The sequence below is a fragment of the Hyperolius riggenbachi genome, chromosome 4, assembly GCF_040937935.1.
Source record: "Hyperolius riggenbachi isolate aHypRig1 chromosome 4, aHypRig1.pri, whole genome shotgun sequence".
NCBI classification, from domain to species: Eukaryota; Metazoa; Chordata; class Amphibia; order Anura; family Hyperoliidae; genus Hyperolius; species Hyperolius riggenbachi.
Window position 1 is genome coordinate 337996426 of NC_090649.1, and position 20802 is coordinate 338017227.

General features: G+C 48.1%; 1 protein-coding gene across 1 annotated transcript in view; it reads right to left on the reverse strand.

Moving 5' to 3' along the window:
- The window catches only part of NOX3 (NADPH oxidase 3), a 182063-nt gene that overhangs the window by 48882 nt on the left and 112379 nt on the right, over positions 1-20802 (reverse strand). Inside the window, exon 7 of the mRNA XM_068233394.1 lies at positions 9774-9955. Coding sequence (XP_068089495.1) covers positions 9774-9955 — 182 coding nt within the window. The remainder of the gene's footprint in view (positions 1-9773; positions 9956-20802) is intronic.

Here is a 20802-nt window from a genome sequence, read left to right on the forward strand (position 1 = left end):
CGAACGCTTGCTTAACGGTTACCTCACTGAGCCTCCAGCAAGCGTTCGTAGCAGACAAGACAAACACACGAAAACAGGGACAAGTGAGAGATAGGATCCACAGCACTAGCGAAAGTGGCTAGCGCGATCCAGGTACAGAGTAGCAGAACAGAAGGATCCACATCACTAGCGGAAAGTGGCTAGCGCGATCCCAGGAGACAGAACAGAAGGATCCACAGCGCTAGCGCAAAGTGGCTAGCGCGATCCAAGTGAGACAGATGAGAAGAGATAGCTGGTAGCAACCGCTGCACCAGCTATACTCCAAGAACAGAGATCAGAACCATTGCCTGTCGACCACCGCTGGGACAGGACAATAGCAACAGAACAAACAAACAGATAAGCAATCCTAACTGCACTAAGGAAACCTGCCTAGTGCAGTTTTCCAGGAATTACTCTAAGCTAATCTTCAAACAGAGAGTAAGGCTGACACTCCCGGCAGGAGTGTTACACAGGACTAAATCCTTATGACCAGCCAAGCATTGTGGGAAACACATAGTACTTATAGTACACGCCTCCAATGAATGTGGCCAGGCAATTTGCATGACAACGTATGCAAATTCCTCAGCAAGCACAAGCTGCAAAACTGACAGAAGCTCTCCTTTCCAGAGTCCTGCAGCATGCAAACCTAAACAATGGTCAAAAAGCTGCCTGCCTGCACAGGCAGCTGAGCAGATCATTACAGTACCCCCCCTCCAGGGTCGAATTCCAGACGACCCTCAAAACTGCTATTAGCAAAAGACTCCAAGCGAAGACTCATGAAGGTCGGGACAGCCCGACAAGGTCCAATTCCAGAGTCAGTCCACCCGAAACCGACCTCATCGGAAACAGAAGTCTCAGCGTAACACCCATCAGGACTGTGAATACCAGAGAAGAAGCCAACGACACCCTCCAGACAATACCCACCACCTTCCAAGGAGCGTCCGAAAATACCAAATCTGCCACAAAACCTGTTCTTTCAAAACAAAAGCCGCTGTTGATCGTATTCAGGGTACCAAGCAAAACTTCTTTCGGAATCTCCCAGAGCGCCTTGAAGCTCCGCAGAGATTCCAAGAAGTCAGAACGCTCACCAGGCTCACATGGAGAGCTACCAAGCACCCCCATGGAATCTATGACAGTTCCAGATTCAGAATTAGCAGGACACCCATCAAGATCAGGACTTTCAGGGACCACTTCTGGGCATGCAAGCAGGCAGGCTAAATCAGAACATGTCTCCACCAAGGAAGCATCTGAGTACGCTGGTAACTGAGGCACACTTGGGCTTTCTGGGTCACAGAGCACACTGGGGTACACCAGCACAGGAGAAACCTCAGGACATGTCGGGGAACTGCCAACCTCAGAGTCCGGCACGACCAGACCAAAACCAGGACCGGACAGAAAATCATCACGAGTAGAGGTCACGGGTACTGGTATTTCAAAAGAAGACTCGGTCTCAGGCTTAGAGATCTCAATGACTGTAATGGTATCTGACAGAAATTCATCATTGACTACACATGACTGAAGCTCCACCAGAGCTGAAAAGGTAGCCAGCAAGGCAGCAATGCCTACGGAAGAGGGCAACACCTCAGAAGGACTTGGGGGGCAGGAGACATCTCCCACAACTTCTGCACCCTTTGGGAGGAACTCAGAGACCTCCAGAACATCAAACAAGACCTCAGGAACATCATTTTCCAGGTTTTCTAAGAAGGATTCTGAACTATCCATGTTACAGGGCTGAACATTAAATACCTCCTGCAGGCAGGGCAGATGTCCCAGGAATGGTTCCACCATAACCTGAGACTGAACTTCATCATAATTAGCGGGATGTACAGGAATATTTACTGGAACACACACTGACTCCCTAACTTCATTCTCACTGTACCCAGAATTCTGTGTGGCAGTCAAACTAGCTTGTAACTCCAAAACTGCAGAAATACAGGTGAGTATAGTGGCAATACCTAGACGAGCCTCTAGGGACACTGCAGGGGATTCTAAGCAAGGCCACATTGACTCATCCAGAGTACAGGGTGCAGAATCAGCACTTCCCTCAGAGCAAGAAAGGGGCTCACAAACGTCAGTGTGAAAGGAAAACATGTTTTCATTCATGGTACAGGGCAGGTTCAGAGAAAGCGTCTCTGAATAAGGCAAAGAAGGTTCAGCATCAGATTCGCAAAACCGAAGCGCTGTCTCACTCTTAGATTCGGCTAATAATGTCGAATCCGAGGAACCAGAACGCAAAACCTGCGAATCAAAATTCACTTTAGGTTGTGAAACTGACGCTTCCATAGCGCAAACCTCCGCGATCTGCGGAGCAGACTGCAATGCATCTAGGACCGAAACACTGGAGCAACTGTCACCAGGCAACGGGCCCTTACAGGTGTGAACAGGGTGAGACAGAGACTCATCTGTAGAAGAAATAGCGACATCAACAGGATAAACTTTATTAGGCATATTAATATCACTTTTGACGCTGCATAGTCGAGAAATTTTCCCCATAGCAGGGTCACAGATGGAAGATCTCAAAGGTCTGTTTCTAAATGACAAAGGATCCCACACCTCCTTGAGGAAACCGGCAGACTCATGCCGATCACAATCTGCAGGAACATCCGAGAAACAGGCATCAGATCGCACAGATTCAAACTGCACACTGTCAGGAGCAAAACCTTCAGAATTCGCACAGGAATCAACCACAGCGGCACACTCATTCATTTCAGATTGCACAAAGTCAAGACTCACATGCTTTACCCCAGAAAGGCAGGAACAATCATCCGAGAACTATGTCTTTTTATTGGAATCAATCGGTTGGTGTGTGTGCAACTCATCCAAAATGGTTTGCCATACATAGATCACCAGATCCACATCACCCTCGTCACATTCATCGGAATCAATCAAAAGATACATAGAATCGAGACAATCATTCAAAACATCTTCGCTTTTTGCGATGTAAAAATCGCAAAAGGCTTTCCAATCAAAATCGAATTCTTCCAGCAGGGCCCCAACATCCCAGGAAGCAAATGGGGGTTCAAACAGGCCAGTATCCAGATAATCTCCATATGGGTGGAGTTCAGGAACAAGAACAGATTTTTTAACTGCTTTAATATAGTGTGAGATCCTACCTATAGCAGGATCCACATAAGCTTTGGATTGGGGCAAAAAAGCCGGAGACGGAACAACATCATTATAAACATCAATAGGGAGTGTTTTATTCCGATGCTTGCGTTTTTTAGTTTTTCTCTTTTTAGCCACTTTGCATGTCTGCTGTTTAAAACCTGAAGTGGCAACAGACACATTGAACTGATTGTCATACTGAAAAGTTTTGCATGGAAGGGAAAGATCAGCTGACTTATCAGCAGCTACACATTCAATCAGAGCAGGTGGTAAGCCAGGCAGTTTAAACCAGTGAGAGAATATCACTGCAAGCAACTGATACAGATTACCATTCCAAGAATTATTTTTTAGCACATCATATGCCCAGGTGAACAAATCGTCTTTTAAGAGCACATAGGCAAACTGAAGAGCCGACGTAGACGGATCAGTAATCTGAAAGGTGGGATCCAGACAAAACCTCACACATTCAGAAAGAAATTCCGCCTTGGTCTCTGAGTTTAGACTTTTAAAGCTCTTAAAGACACAGGACCCAAACTCGACAAAATCGTACAAATCAGAAATTCCGTCTACACTGGGGTTTTGGGTTGGGCTGGTCATACTGTAACGATTGTGGAACTTTCTATGTGATCAGCGCACAACGCGTGCGCTGACACGGCGGAAATCCTCCACAAGCGTGTAATTGCAGGCACCCAGCAAAAGGTGCTACGCACCTGTAGAGGGAAATTCCTGTCGGCAGATGGCGCTGGGGAGTGCAGAGGAACCAATCCTCTGTACCTCCACAAATGCCAGACAGGAATTGTACGAAGCGCAGAACGCAATCGCAAGAGAGGCGATTGCGAATGAGAACGAGCAAAGGGACAGGTTGCATGTGTGTGCGCCAACCTAGTCGCCACCCCGCGACAGTGCACACACAACAGCAGATATAAAATAGGAACGTGATCGCGAGAGGTGCGATCGCCAGACGTGACACAAGGCAGATCAGAACAGAATACAAGGTTAGCAAAGGCACAGCAAATAATACAATGAGAATAACAAGGAAAATAACGCTAACTGAACGCGAACACCGCACTCATTCGCAACAGTGTACGCGTTCGTGCGCAGTCTCCACGTGATAAGCACAATAGAGACAAGCACGCCTAACTAACCAAGACAAGACAAACATGAAACAGAGGACGCGAGCGCTTGCTTAACGGTTACCTGACCGAGCCTCCAGCAAGCGTTCGTAGCAGACAAGACAGACACACGAAAACAGGGACAAGCGAGAGATAGGATTCACAGCACTAGCAAAAGTGGCTAGCGCGATCCAGGTACAGAGTAGCAGAACAGAAGGATCCACAGCACTAGCGGAAAGTGGCTAGCGCGATCCCAGGAGACAGAACAGAAGGATTCAAAGCGCTAGCGCAAAGTGGCTAGCGCGATCCAAGTGAGACAGATGAGAAGAGATAGCTGGTAGCAACCACTGCACCAGCTATACTCCAAGAACAGAGATCAGAACCATTGCCTGTCGACCACCGCTGGGACAGGACAATAGCAACAGAACAAACAAACAGATAAGCAATCCTAACTGCACTAAGGAAACCTGCCTAGTGCAGTTTTCCAGGAATTACTCTAAGCTGATCTTCAAACAGAGAGTAAGGCTGACACTCCCGGCAGGAGTGTTACACAGGACTAAATCCTTATGACCAGCCAAGCATTGTGGGAAACACATAGTACTTATAGTACAAGCCTCCAATGAATGTGGCCAGGCAATTTGCATGACAACGTATGCAAATTCCTCAGCAAGCACAAGCTGCAAAACTGACAGAAGCTCTCCTTTCCAGAGTCCTGCAGCATGCAAACCTAAACAATGGTCAAAAAGCTGCCTGCCTGCACAGGCAGCTGAGCAGATCATTACACCTACCTATCTAACCTATACTGGGGAAACCTACCTATCTAACCTATACTGGGGGCACCTACCTATCTAACCTATACTGGGGGCATCTACCTAGATAACCTATACTTCGGGCACCTACCTAGATAACCTACATTGGGGGAACCTACTTATCTAACATATACCGCGGGCACCTATCTAACCTATACTGGAGGCATCTATCTATCCATACTGGGGGCACCTACCTATCTAACCTATACTTTGGGCACCTACCTAACCTGTACTGTGGGAATCTACCTATCTAACCTATACTGCGGGCACCTACCTAACCTTTACTGGGAGAACCTACCTATCTAACCTGTACTGGGGGAACCTACCTATCTAACCTATACTGGGGGCACCTACCTATCTAACCTATGTGGGGGCAACTGTACTGGTTATCTATGCCTCCACCCCACAAGCTGGTGAGGCTTGCGGGTGTATGGGGCCCCATAGCCTCCTATTGCCCAATGCCCTGGGGCCCCATGAGTTCGCCCCTGGAAGTCATCAAGTATCTTTTACACATTACAGCACGTGACTGAACATAAATTGGGAGCAAGAAAACCTACAGTATCTGTGTAAAGAATAAATAAAAAAAATCCATTATTACCACATAAAGAAAGGCAAATTTAGGCAAGAACGCAGCCAGGATATTTTGGGCACCACTGTAGTTGTCCATGTTAAATTGTGCAATTACAGACCACAGCCAGAAATTTTGGCACCAGAGGCACCTGAGTAAAATAGAGGGGGTGGAGTTTTGCTATTATGCAGAGGCTATTTAGATGTTCGCTGGGAGCAGTAGTGCACCAGAGTTTGGCTTTGTGATTATTAGGCCGGCTGTGGGAGGGTTAGTTACCGGGCTTAGTGTTAGGAGTAGGCTTGGGTAAGGTTGTGTGAGGAAACGCGGAAAAGCCGCCGTCTCTCAAGGTGAGGCGGCTGTTTCCGCGTCCAGCAGGGCGTCACAACGCGGAAAAACCGCCGCATGCCGCTTAGGCAGAGCGGCGGAATCCGCATTGGGAACGGCGGAATCCGCATTGGGACCGGCGGAATCCGCATTGGAGGCGGCCCCCGCAAGCGGTTCACAAGATACATTGCAAGACAGTACTGGTGTGGCTGGGACTGATAGTCCACCAAGATTCAGAGTGACACGCGCGCGCGCACAGAGGCTGAGTTTAAATAACAGCCAGAAGTGAGTCAGCTGACCAGGCCTCATTGGTCCAGCAATTAGGGAGGTCCTGGAAAGGTCCTTGAGTATATATACTGCTGGCTGTTCACTTGCTCTTTGTCTGGCGTTGCGATCACATATGTGGGAGCACCCAGATCCGTAGTCAGATCCGCAAGTGTGCCGGGACCAGCAGGAGTTGTAATCCTACACTTAGCTAGATTCTGTTGATAGCTAAAGCACTAGTTTGATTGTGATTATCTGTTATGACCTTTGCCTGCCTTGACTATCCCCTTGAACTCTGATCTTGTACCTTGATACTTCTGATACTCTGTTGCCGAACCCCGGCTTGTACCTAGACTCCGCTTCTGCCTCCTGATTCTGTACCTCGTTATATCTGATTCCCCGTTGCCGAACCCTGCCTGTACTTAGACTCCGCCTTTTGCTTTCTGATATTGGACTGTATCTGTCCGTGTGTCTACTACCTGGCTTGTCCGACCTCGAGAACCGACCTTACCGTTAGAGGCGGTTCCTCGCTCTGTTAGTGACCCTTCCTCCTGAGTGTCACTTTCAGACAATCCTTCCTACTGTCAATCTGAGTCCTCCCGTCTTGGAGAGCTCAGGTCTGCGGAAGGAATCTGTGCAGTACTCCTCGCTGCACTGAGGCCTTGCCCTCTAAGTATTACTGTTACACCAAACACTACACTCTACTCAGGTGAACAGAGGTTAGTTTGTATATCGGATTATCAGTGATACTGCAGATCACTTATAATCTGGTATACTTCTGTATTCCCAGTGATACTGCAGATCACCGGTAATCAGATCCTCTCTGTGCTTCACCGATCGTTACAGGTTGGTGTCAGGAGTAGATAACGGGGAAGTGTTGGTGTAAGAATTAAGGTACAAAGGGTGATAGTAGAATATCAGTATAATTATCAATATACTACTATCGGGGATAGTAGAATATCAGAAAAAATGACTTATAGTCTACTGTTGGTATTACCTGGCACCTCCATTTAATGTATGTAGAAAAGGCGCTTACCCAGAGAAATTAATGCAATGTTTGGGGAAATTAGTTCCCCCGTTGCAAGTAGTTTTCCTGTCCGTGGTGGCAACAGCAGACAGTACTAATACAGACTCATATCCAAGGGGATAGTTACTACACTGACCTAGTGATGCCATGATATGCACATGGCGCCATGTATGCATGCATACATGATATAATCTCTGGTGCAACAGAGCACATGCAGTGGTTGGCACCTGCCTAGGGCCACTTTGCACCAGCCTGACATTACACCTGTGACCAAAGTGCTTGCATTGTGGCATCGATGAGCAGACTGGTGAATGTCCTTTTTGTGTACCAGTCTGTATATACAGTAGACAGTGTGTGTATATATATTTTGTCATATTACACATTTTGTCATATTACTGCCACAAACATGAATCAATTTTATTGGAATTCCACATGAAAGACCAACACAAAGTGGTGTACACATGAGAAGTGGAACGAAAATCATACATGATTCCAAACATTTTTTACAAATAAATAACTGCAAAGTGGTGTGTGCATAATTATTCGGCCTCCTTTGATCTGAGTGCAGTCAGTTGCCCATAGACATTGCCTGATGAGTGCTAATGACTAAATAGAGTGCACCTGTGTGTAATCTAATGTCAGTACAAATACAGCTGCTCTGTGAGGGCCTCAGAGGTTGTCTAAGAGAATATTGGGAGCAACAACACCGTGAAGTCCAAAGAACACACAAGACAGGTCTTGCAGTTTGCCACAACCCATGTGGGGGACACAGCAACCATGTGGAAGAAGGTGCTCTGGTCAGATGAGACCAAAATGTAACCTTTTGGCCAATGCTCGGGGGGGGGTGCATTTCTTCAGCAGGGACAGGGAAGCTGGTCAAGGTTGATGGGAAGATGGGTGGAGCCAAATACAGGGCAAACTTGGAAGAAAACCTCTTGGAGACTGCAAAAGACTTGAGACTGGGGCGGAGGTTCACCTTCCAGCAGGACAATGACCCTAACCATAAAGCCAGGGCAACAATGGAATGGTTTAAAACAAAACATATCTAAGGGCTTGATTCACAAAAGAACGCTAACTGTTAGCACGGCCGTTTTCACGTGAATTTTCGCATTGCGCGTGATCGCTAATTTTCGCGCGAAACGATAACGTTTTCGCGCGCAAACGCCAATTTTCACGCGAAAACGATATTGATTTCACATGGAAATTTGTGTTTGCGCGCAAAAACGTTATCGTTTTGCACAAAAATTTGTGAGCGCGCACAATGCGAAAATTCGCGCGAAAACTGCCGTGCTAACAGTTAGCACTCTTTTGTTAATCAAGCCCTATATGTTAGAATGGCCCAGTCAAAGTCTAGATCTAAATCCAATCTAGAATCTGTGGCAAGATCTGAAAACTGCTGTTCACAAACGCTGTCCATCTAATCTGACTGAGCTGGAGCTGTTTTGCAAAGAAGAATGTGCAAGGATTTCAGTCTCTAGATGTGCAAAGCTGGTAGAGACATACCTCAAAAGATTGGCAGCTGTAATTGCAGCAAAAGGTGGTTCTACAAAGTATTGACTCAGGGGGCCGAATAATTACGCACACCCCACTTTGCAGTTATTTATTTGTAAAAAAATGTTTGGAATGATGTATGATTTTCGATCCACTTCTCACGTGTACACCACTTTGTATTGGTCTTTCACGTGGAATTCCAATAAAATTGATGCATGTTTGTGGCAGTAATATGACAAAATGTGGAAAACTTCAAGGGGGTTGAATACTTTTGCAACCCACTGTATATATAATGACTGTGGACTGGATTTCACTTGTTTTATTCCATTACTTTTTGATATTTGCCTATTAATATTCAATGTACAATTTTTAAGGAAGAATTTATGTACCTGTGGCTATTAAACGTATGCTGGGAACACACAATGCAACTTCTGGTCCGATCGACGGGACTCGAATGGTTATTTCCAACCTGTCTGATCGATAGAGGAATTGATTTTAAGTTATTAAGTTATAATAGGAAAATCGATCCCATTATTGATCGGGAGCAGTTTGGACATGTGCACACGAGACAAATTCCTGTCAGATGACCCATCGTTCAGACGGGAAATTGCATCATGTGTTCCCAACATTTAATACATTTGATTCATTGTTTTTAAGTGCATTTTGGCATAACTTTGTATTTTGTCAGTATTTTCTTTAAAGAGGACCAGAACTATTGCATAGAACAGAAGGAAAACAGAGAGATATGCACTTTGTATGTATTTAGAGAGTTTAGCCTGTCTTACTCCCCCTGATCTGTAACTTATCACAAGTGAAGTCTGATCTGTCAACTTCGGAGGCCTGGAAGAGGCCTCAAGTAAGTAACTGGGCAATTTATTTTTTACTCAAGAGTCCCTTCAGAGTTGCAGCCACTTAGATTGCTCTCCATGAGCAATCAGGAACATTAGGGAGCCTATGACATATAGTTCATTGAATGTAAATCAAACATTACAACTCATACACCTCACCTTTTTATATTTGTAAGCAAAGATATAAAATTCAAGATTTGTACTTACCCTGCACCGTGTATAACAAGCCCAGTGAAGAAAACAGTCGACAAGTTGTGAGTATACCAAAATATTTCATAGAATGATCTTTTTATGACCTCTGTGGATGAAGTTATAATTAACACAAGAGCTAAGGAGATGACAAAACCAGTGATGCCTGCCAGAGTAACAAGTGTTTCTTTTGTTATATTCTAAAAGATAATTAAAAGAAAAACATCAAAAGAATACCCATTAGTTCATCTTGGACAGTAAAAAGGTCAAAGGTAATCTACTAAACAACTTGACAACTTGCAAATGTAAATAAAGGTAACCTAGCAAAACACACACACACACACACACACACACACACACACACACGCACACGCACACGCACACGCACCTGTCCATAGTTTTCATTTCTCAACTTTTATTTACCGTACATTTGAGCAAAGAATGTCCAGTCCAAAATTATTCATACCCTTCACAAACTGTGAGTCTGTGGAAAAATCCAGAGTTCTATACCATTCCAAATAGTATTTTAGTTGCAGCGCTAGAACACTAAAATTTCAAAATAGGCTGCAAAAGGTATATAAGGGGTTAAACTCTCATCCTCTCCGTGAGAAAAAGACATATAAAATAATTATACCTGTACCTCAAACAGTTAAATACTGTAGTAATCTTTAATGTAAAACCATAAAAATTGCAATAATATCACCCATCAAATGTCGGTGAATTTATCCTAATACACACACATGAACAGATATTCGCTTCAATGTAAAATCAATCAACACACCACTAACTACTCCAAAAGATCTCACAGTTCAGAGTATGCTCACTGCCTGTAGTGCACTGTCAGGCCAACATATTCCGTTTCCACACTTTTTAGTTGTAACATTTCCTGTCCAATCCGGACAATCTTTTGATTACACCAAGTTTGTGGTTATAATATCAGTAGTTGATATGTCAATTTCTCTTATAATCAATCCGCAGAAACAAATTGTATATTATATAGAATCACCATTCAGCAGCATAGTATAGTCTGCAGCAGCGGAAGTTTTTCAATTCTCAGCGGCAGCAAATGTAACTCACTGATCCTCGATGTGATGGAGAGAGGAGAAGGCGTCAAAGGTTTGTGTAGTTCATAGCGGTACTCAGTCCCCGCTGGCGACTCTCCTGGATGTGTTACAGCTCACCGCCGTTATCCTCAGACTTGACCCCAGGCAGGTGAAAAAACACCCAAACTTCCGGTAGACAGCGCCTGAGTTTTTTTTTAGGAACAGCTGTTTTAATCATCAACTCAACAGGTGAAAAACAGCAGCTCTCTGCAGTTGGTTTATAGACAGTCATGGCTAAGACAAAGGAGCTCAGTGAGGACCGGCAGCTGCGCATTGTGGCTGCTCACACGTCTGGAAAAGGCTACAAGACCATTTCTAAATGTTTTCAAGTTCCAGTGGCTACAGTGCAAAGTATTGCAAGGATGTGGTCGGAAGCCAAAAGTGATACCTGTGCTGGTCAGACGGATAGTGAGAGAGGTGAAAAAGAATCCAAGGATCACCACCAAGGCCATCCTGCTGAATCTGGACTCTGCTGGTGGCAATGCCTCAAGACAGACAATCCAACGGACACTGCATACTGCTAGGTTCCAAGGACACAGAACAAGGAGGACACCACTTTTCCAGATAAGGCACAAAAAAAGCTCTTTTGGCCTTTGCAAATGCTCATCTGGACAAAGAAGAAGACTTCTGGTCGTCTGTGTTATAGTCAGATGAAACAAAAATTGAATTGTTTGGTCACAATGATATTTCCTTCATTTGGCGTAAAAAAGGAGAATCCTTCAACCTAAAGAACACTATCCCCACTGTCAAACATGGTGGTGGGAACCTAATGCTTTGGGGGTATTTTTCAGCCAATGGACCAGGGAACCTAATCACAGTAAACGGCACCATGAAAAAAGAGCAATACATGTGGATTCTCAACATCAGGCTGTCTGCATAGAAAATTGGGCTTGGGCCCCAGTGGACATTTCAGCATGACAATGGCCCAAAAGTGGTAAAGAAATGGTTAGTAGAGATGGCCCGAACGGTTCGCCAGCGAACTTCGGTGGTTCGCGATTGCGGAGAACTTTTCCGGAAGTTCGGTTTGCCCCCATAGTGCAGCATGAGGGTCAACTTTGACGTTCTACATCACAGTCAGCAAGCACATTGTAGCCAATTAGGCTAAACTCCCTCCTGGAGCCCCCCCCCCCCCTTTATAAAAAGCTGGCAGCGTCAGGAATTTGACTCACTCGTGTGCCTGCAGTAATTAGAGAAGGGATAGCTGCTGCAGACTCTCATAGGGAAAGCATAGTTAGGCTCTTGTAGGCTTCTTAGCTTGCTCCTGGCTGATTGTTATTGTTTTTTTGTGTGTGTGTCCCACTGACACTTGTGTTGCATAGATAGCCTTGGTAATTCCTACTGTGTGTGCCACTGCCAGGCCCAGCACATTCAGTGACTACCTGTGTGTGTGACAGGTGCACATTGTAATACCCATCACTGCATATACCTACTACCTGTTGTTCACTTCAGTGCACCCACCTACCTACGTGAGCGCATGCAGTGTCACTGTGCCTGTCTGGTACCTGTCTGTGTGTGACAGGTGCACATTGTAATACCCATCACTGTATATACCTACTACCTGTTGTTCACTTCAGTGCACCCACCTACCTACGTGAGTGCACACAGTGTCACTGTACCTGTCCGGAACCTGTCTGTGTGTGACAGGTGCACATTGTAATACCCATCACTGCATATACCTACTACCTGTTGTTCACTTCAGTGCACCCACCTACCTACGTGAGCGCACGCAGTGTCACTGTGCCTGTCTGGTACCTGTCTGTGTGTGACAGGTGCACATTGTAATACCCATCACTGTATATACCTACTACCTGTTGTTCACTTCAGTGCACCCACCTACCTACGTGAGCGCACACAGTGTCACTGTACCTGTCCGGAACCTGTCTGTGTGTGACAGGTGCACATTGTAATAGCCATCACTGCATATACCTAATACCTGTTGTTCACTTCAGTGCATCCACCTACCTACGTGAGCGCAGGCAGTGTCACTGTGCCTGTCCGGTACTTGTCTGTGGGTCACAGGTGCACATTGTAATACCCATCACTGCATATACCTACTACCTGTTGTTCACTTCAGTGCACCCACCTACCCACGTGAGCGCACGCAGTGTCACTGTGCCTGTCCGGTACCTGTCTGTGTGTGACAGGTGCACATTGTAAACCCCATCACTGCATATACCTACCTGTTGTTCACTTCAGTCAGTGCACCCACCTACCTACATGAGCACACACAGTGTCACTGTGCTGGTCCGGTACCTGTGTGTGTGTGTGACAGATGTACATTGTAAAACCCATCACTGCATATACCTACTACCTGTTGTTCACTTCAGTGCACCCACCTACCTACGTGAGCGCAGGCAGTGTCACTGTGCCTATCTGGTACCTGTCTGTGTGTGAAAGGTGCACATTGTAATACCCATCACTGCATATACCTACTACCTGTTGTTCACTTCAGTCAGTGCACCCACCTACCTACATAAGTGCACGCAGTGTGATATACCACTCCATGCATACCTGTTAACTACACCTGTGTGACTGCGCATTGTATTACTCAAGTCAGTGCATACCTTTCACTTCATCCCCCGAGATATGGACAAAACGCACAAAACAGGTAGAGGCAGAGGTAGAGGCAGACCTAGAGGAAGGCCACCCGGTAGGTCTGTGCAAGGTCGTGGTGATGTGATTTTGTGCGGCCCTGGACCAAAGTACAGTGCTCAGAAGAAGGCACGTCCTGTCAACTCCCAAGATTGTCAGGATGTGGTTGACTATTTAACACAGAACACCTCATCTTCCGCAGCCACCAGCGCTACAAGTACCACATCCACTACATTTGACAGTTCACAGGAGTTATTTGGTGGGGAAATCACTGATGCACAGCCATTGGTACAACCAGATGAAGGAGCTAAGCAAGTTACACCACCTCATATGTCTGAGTTAGGCGACACTATGGACGTAGTGTGTGCAGAGGAGGATGACGAAGTACTTGCTGTTGGTGCAGTTTTGGAGGTGTCTGAGGCAAGTGAAGCTATGCAGGATGATTATGATGATGACGATGATATGGATCCCACGTATGTTACCAATAGAGGAGATGAACAGGGGGACAGTTCATAGGGGGAGTCAGAGAGGAGTAGGAGGAGACGAGTTCCTGAAAGAAGCAGGGGGAGCTCGTCATCAGAAACAGCTGGTGGCAGTGTCCGGCGCCATGTATCGCCACCTATGTACAGCCAGTCAACATGCCCTTCAACGTCAGCTGCTAATGCCACCATATTGCCATCACCCCAGGGGGGCTCAGCGGTTTGGACATTTTTTAAAGTGTCTGCCTCAGATCGGAGCAATGTCATCTGTTCTCTCTGCCTCCAAATATTGAGCCGTGGAAAGGCCAACACCCACGTAGGGACAAGTGCCTTACGAAGGCACATGGAGAAAAGGCACAAACTGCAATGGGAAAAGCACCTGAGCAAAAGAAGCACACAAAAGAAAAGGCACCCTCCTTCTACTATTCCTCCTTCAGGTGCATCATCTTCAGCCGCTTTCTCCCTTGCACCTTCACAGCCACCCTCCTCCACTCCGCCTCTGACCTTGAGTGGTTCCTGCCCCTCTGCCCGCAGCAGCCAGGTGTCTGTGAAGGAAATCTTTGAGCGGCGTCTGACAGCTGGCTTGGCAGAACTGTTAGCTCGCCAGCTGTTATCATACCAGCTGGTGGACTTTGAGGCCTTCCGTAAATTTGTGGCCATTCGGACACTGCAGTGGAAGATGCCAGGCCGCAATTATTTCTCTAAAAAGGCGATACCCAAACGGTACCGTGAAGTTGAGAAGCAAGTGGTGTCATCTCTGGCACACAGCGTTGGGTCAAGGTTCCATCTGACCATGGATGCCTGGTCTGCCAAGCACGGTCAGGGCAGGTACATTACTTACACAGCCCATTGGGTCAACCTGGTGACTGCTGACAAGCAGGGAGTACGTGGCTATGCAGCTTACCAACTTGTGACACTTCCACGGCTTGCAGGTAGGCCTCCCGCCACCTCCACTCCTCCTGCTAAATCCTCTTCGTTGTCGTAATCCTCCTCCTCCTTGGCTGAGTGGCTGTTCAACTCTACTGGTGCTGCGATCTCCTCTCCAGCTACACAGCCCCAGCTCCCCAGGGCCTATGCTGCATGCCAGGTACGACGGAGTCACACCATCTTAAACATGTCTTGCCTCAAAGCGGAGAGTCACACTGGACCAGCTGTCCTGGCTGCTCTTAACAAACAGGTGGATCAGTGGCTGACCCCGCACCAGCTGGAGATCGGCAACGTGGTGTGTGACAATGGCAGCAATCTCATTTCCGCTTTGAATTTGGAAAAACTGACACATGTACCCTGCATGGCACATGTGCTGAATCTAGTCATTCAAACATTTGTGTCAAAGTACCCAGGCTTAGAGGATGTCCTGAAGCAGGCCAGGAAGTTGTGTGGGCATTTCAGGTGGTCTTACACGGCCATGGCACACTTTGCCGAAATTCAGCGGAGAAACAGGTTGCCGGTGAGACGCCTCATTTGCGACAGCCCGACTCGCTGGAATTCGACCCTCCTTATGTTCTCTCGCCTGCTAGAACAGGAGAAAGCCGTCACCCAGTACCTCTACAATTTCAGTAGAAGGACACAATCTGAAGACATGGGGATTTTATGGCCCAACAACTGGACACTCATGCGAAATGCATGCAGGCTCATGCGGCCGTTTGAGGAGGTGACCAACCTGCTGAGTCGCAGTGAAGGCACCATCAGCGACTTGATCCCGTACGCTTACTTCCTGGAGCGTGCCGTGCGTAGAGTGGTGGATCAAGCTGTGGAGGAGCGTGAAGAGGAACAGTTATGGGAGGAAGCGTTGTGGGAACAATTCTCATCAGAACCAGATGTTTCCTCAACACCTCCGGCAGCACAGAGGGGGGAGGATGAGGAAGAGTCATCTGTGGAAGAGGAGTCAGACTCGGATGATGAGGAAGGTGTTTCTTTGGAGGAGGAGGAGGCGGTGGCAGAAGAACAACCGCAGCAGGCATTGCAGGGGGCTTGTGGTGCTCAACGTTCCCGTGGTATTGCTCGTGGCTGGGGGGAGGAGGAGGACTTACCTGACGTCACTGAGGAAGAGCAAAAGGAGATGGATCCAAATTTGTGCAGATGGCGTCTTTCATGCTCTCCAGCCTGTTGAGGGAACCCCGTATTAAAAAAACTCAAGGGGAATGAGCTATACTGGGTTGCCACGTTACTAGACGTTTGGCATAGGCACAAAGTGGCGGACATGTTACCAACTCACCTGAAGGCAGAAAGGATGCAGCACTTGCAGAGCAAGCTGGCAACTATGCTTTACAATGCGTTTAAGGGTGATGTCACAGCACAACACAATAAAGGTACCACTGCCAGTAATCCTTCTCCTATGTCCACACAGGCAAGGACAGCAATCTCACGGTGATATCGGACATGCGGACATTCTTTAGTCCAATGCCTCACTTCCGGATCCACCCTCCACCAACGCCTGGACAAGCAGGTAGCTGACTACCTGGCCTTAAGTGTGGATGTAGACACCGTGAGCAGCGATGAACCCTTGGACTACTGGGTGCGCAGGCTTGATCTGTGGCTAGAGCTGCCACAATTTGCCATCCAACTTCTGTCTTGCCCTGCCTCAAGCGCAGGGCAGTTTCTAGGCTAAATTTCACTCAGTTCGAGAGTCAAAAAATATGCCCCCCCTCCTTCCCCAAAATCAGAGCTGCTAAGTGAAATCATGTCAAAAGGCTTCTTGAAACCAACTCACCATTTTTATTTTTTTTCAAAAAAATGTTTTTACTATACCATCTCTGTACCATGTACAAAGCATGTAGCCCACCACAGTGCCAACCATGTAGCTCATCCCTGTGCCATCCATAGAGTCCATTACCATAGTATGCATATAGTCCATCCCTGCACCATCCATGTAGCCAACCACAGTGCCATCCATCCCTGCAGCCTATCAGTGCCCCCCACAGCAGCAGCCCATCAGTGCCATCCATCCCTGCACACATCCCATCAGTGCCCCACGCAGCAGCAGCCTGGCAGATCCTGCAGGATGATTGTATTGATCAGTAGGAGGCGCCCCCTCTTACTCTCATATCATTGATGATGGCCTGGAAGAGCCCCCCCAGCGCCCCGCACTCCTTATCCACCGCCTCCATCATGGCATCCAGCTGCGGGGACAATCCAGAGGAGAAATCACAGACAGCAGATCCCAGCCGCGGCCGCTCCTGTCACGTGACGTCAACACGCAGGAGCGCCCGCCGCCCAGAAGGATCTAGCTAGGAAGTCGGAACTGAAGCCGGTGATCGCCCTGGTGCGCACAGCTCCTCCTGCCTCTCGCTGCACCGCGTCAGCGCGTCACCGGCTCCTAGCAGTGACGTGACATCACATCCTTCTCCTTCTGCCTGGTGCAGGGGCGTATCTGGGTAATATAGTGCTTATGGCAAACACTGAAATTGCGCCCCCCCCCCAGTTGCTTGCGCAGTAAAGCAGACCTTATTGGGCTTGGCTATTTCCTTTGAGCACATCAGAAAGCCACTGCTGCGCCTGCACTGGAGCAGGCAGGGCCGGGCCAAGGCAGAGGCGAGAGAGGCTCCAGCCTCAGGGCGTAGTGTAGGATGGGGTGCAGGGTGGGGCCGAGGCAGAGGCGAGAGAGGCATCAGCCTCAGGGCACAGTGTAGGAGGGGGTGCACAACTCACTCAGCTATCATTCCCCTATTGTGTTTGAAGCAGATATAAATAAGATAATGGGGTACATGGCAATTAATGCAAGCCAGATAACTAGAAATTAAGGTGCTGGGGGGCTGGGGGCCCTAGGGTGCCTCTTAGTGTACTAGCAATCAGTGTGTGATGGCTGGGGTGGGAGGGATGGAGGGGCACACTTTGGTGTCTCAGCCTTGGGTGCTGGAGGACCTTGTCCCAGCTCTGGGAGCAGGGGAAGGTAAATATTGCAGGCAGTACTGCACCTGCGCCACAGCCGACACAGGGGTTTCAGGGGAGCCAGCACTAGAACAGAGGGAGAGAGGAGGATAGGGGAAGCCTCATTAGGATCCAGAGGCTTCCCCCTCCAGAGGTAAGTACTCCCAGAGGGATTTATTTAAGTTATAGTGTCTCTTTAAGATTCCTGACGACTTCGCCCGCAGGAAGGTGGATTGGGGAACGCTTGTCGTCGGGGACTTCGTTGGATACATCTTCCTAGTTGTGCTGGTATTCAGCCTGTGACTTGGATTGAGGAGCTGTATGTGAGTTGACCTAATGCTGAATAAACACGTTGAGATTTCCCATTCGATTCCCGGGATCGAACGGATCGAATCGATTATTTCCAACATGCTCGATTCGGATTTCAAACGTTTCTGCCGTCGATTTGGGATACTTAACATGCAAATCGACGGCAGAAACGATCGAAATCTAAATCGAGCATGTTGGAAATAATCGATTCGATCCCGGGAATCGAACAGGAAATCTCAACGTGTGTTTTCAGCATTAGAATGTTCAATACCCTCCCCCTACCCCAGCATCTACTTCCTTATCTAGTCATTGCTGGTCAGTGCTCTTATCAGGATGATCTCCTGCAGCAGGGCTGATAAAAGCAAAGGACCTGTGAATCTTCTGACCTGCTGTGTACTGTGAGCCTGAGGAGAGCAATGTATGGACAGGGTAGGCTGTAAAACTGACAATGATGATATAGCAGCTTTCCTAAGGCTCACAGTACAGAGATGCAGGTGAGAGAATTCACAGGTTCTTTGGTTTTATAAATGCTGCTACAGGAGATCATTCTAATAAGAACAAATACCAGCCTGATCTCAGTCCCTCCCTGCCTGCCACCTTCAGCACAGTTTTGTCCACTCACTCGTTCAGCGCAGGAAACTTCACTTGAGTAGTTCACTCCCTTCTGCTCCCTGTGTCACCGCATGACAGCTACGGACACACATTTCTCTCCTCTTCCAGCCCCATAAGCCCCAGCGGCACAGGCACAGCTCCATGCAGCCAATCAGGAGGGCGATGAGAGCAGCGTTGCTGGGGCAACCACAGAAGCTGGCAGCAGGGAGGTGGACGGGAGTCTGGACAGACTCCTCTACCTCCTAGTACTGTACTGTATGGCCGCTGCCTGCCGGTTTGGTTGGGAGGGAGGGATGATGCGCCCCCTGGGAGAGGAGTCACAATGGGCGCCTATAGCAGCAGCCCTATGTACACGGCTGCAGATACGAGTCTGGCCTGGCGCCCCCTAATCTGTCTCTCATCGGCGCCCCGTTCAACAGAACCGGCTGAACGGGGCAAGAAACGGCCCTGCTCAAGCGTCCTGTCAGAAAGGACCTTCAGCGCAGCTGGAGGCATTGTCACTGAGAAGAGAAGTCGCCTAAGTCACAAAAGTGTTCAGTACCTCACCTTTATCAAAATGAATGAGGCATGGATCCAGGAGGGCTACTGCCCGCCCCAAGACTAAGTCAGTCCCCACACACAGCATCTCTGCCTGCACGCCGTGTAACTGCCTGCCCCAAGACTAAGTCGCTCTCCACACAGCACCTCTGCCCACGGGCAACTTTACTGTCTTCTCCGCCACCACCAACACGGTCCAGGACTCCAGGTGGATTCCTGATTTTTTAAGGCCGCTGCTAGCTATACTAATTTTTCTGGTGCGTGTACATGCCGTGGGGACCGTGTGGGAGATGTGCCTACACAGGGCGTCCCTGTAAACGACGCAATTCACGATTGCGTCCAACCGAAGCCTCCCACCTGAATGCTAATCTATGTTATTCCTGCTAGGTATGGTACAGCAGGCAAAGGGTGTATGACATTGCACCTGATTGGCTGACTAGCGACTGCTGGCCAGATAGAGGCAGGATATTGCTCTGACTGGAAGTTAGCAATTGTGTTTGTTGCAGTTGGCATTCAGTTTAGAGGTGGTGGGGTGAGTTCCCTGGAGGTGAGAGGTCCAGGGCTTGCCCGCACTTCCCTGTAGGTGTCGCATGGTGGTTTGGGGGCCCCAGTGAGTGAGAGAGACCTGGGGCCCCTGGGCTGTCATGTGGACCAGTGTTTGTGATTTTAAATTTATTTTTTGCAGCTTCTAGGATGCGGTTGACAGGTGAGTGGTTAGGGAGGGGACCGTGTGGGAGATGTGCCTACACGGGGCGTCCCTGTAAACGACGCAATTCACGATTGCGTCCAACCGAAGCCTCCCACCTGAATGCTAATCTATGTAATTCCTGCTAGGTATGGTACAGCAGGCAAAGGGTGTATGACAGTGCACTTGATTGGCTGACTAGCGTCTGCTGGCCAGATAGAGGCAGGATATTGCTCTGACTGGAAGTTAGCAATTGTGTTTGTTGCGTGTACATGCCTGCCTAATTTTTCTGGCTGCACTGCAGCTGCAACAACAAAACAAAAGGCATGTACATGTGCAAATTCCCCTTCGTGATTATTATCTTGCTGCGATGAAGGGGCTTGCGTATCACAATGAAGCAATGACCGACGGCTATATGAGTGTCTCGGGGGGGGGGGAGGGGGGGCACACCCAAGATAATAAGGTCGTTGCTTCAATGTGGACAGACCAAAGCAGGACAGTCACTGTTGTTCTATCATTGAGCTACCACAGCCCGGCGACCCTATGGGCTTGAAAACCGCACGGTCTGCACTCTGGCCATGGTGCGCACCAGTCCAGCACCGCCGTCACTACACAAACGGATGTTTGCGGTGCGTTAACACAGTGAGTCTGGTGTGTCAGTGTGAAGCAGTACTCTAATTTGACTCCCTGATTGAGGTATACACATGCAAGATGTTTATAATCACTTTAGCAGGCAATGTGATTTCTGCCCTTAAAACGCTGCTTTGCGTCAAATCCAGATTTTTCCCCGGGACTTTTGGGTTCTATCCCACTCCGCCATGCCACCCTCCAGGTGTTAGACCCATTGAAACATATTTTCCATC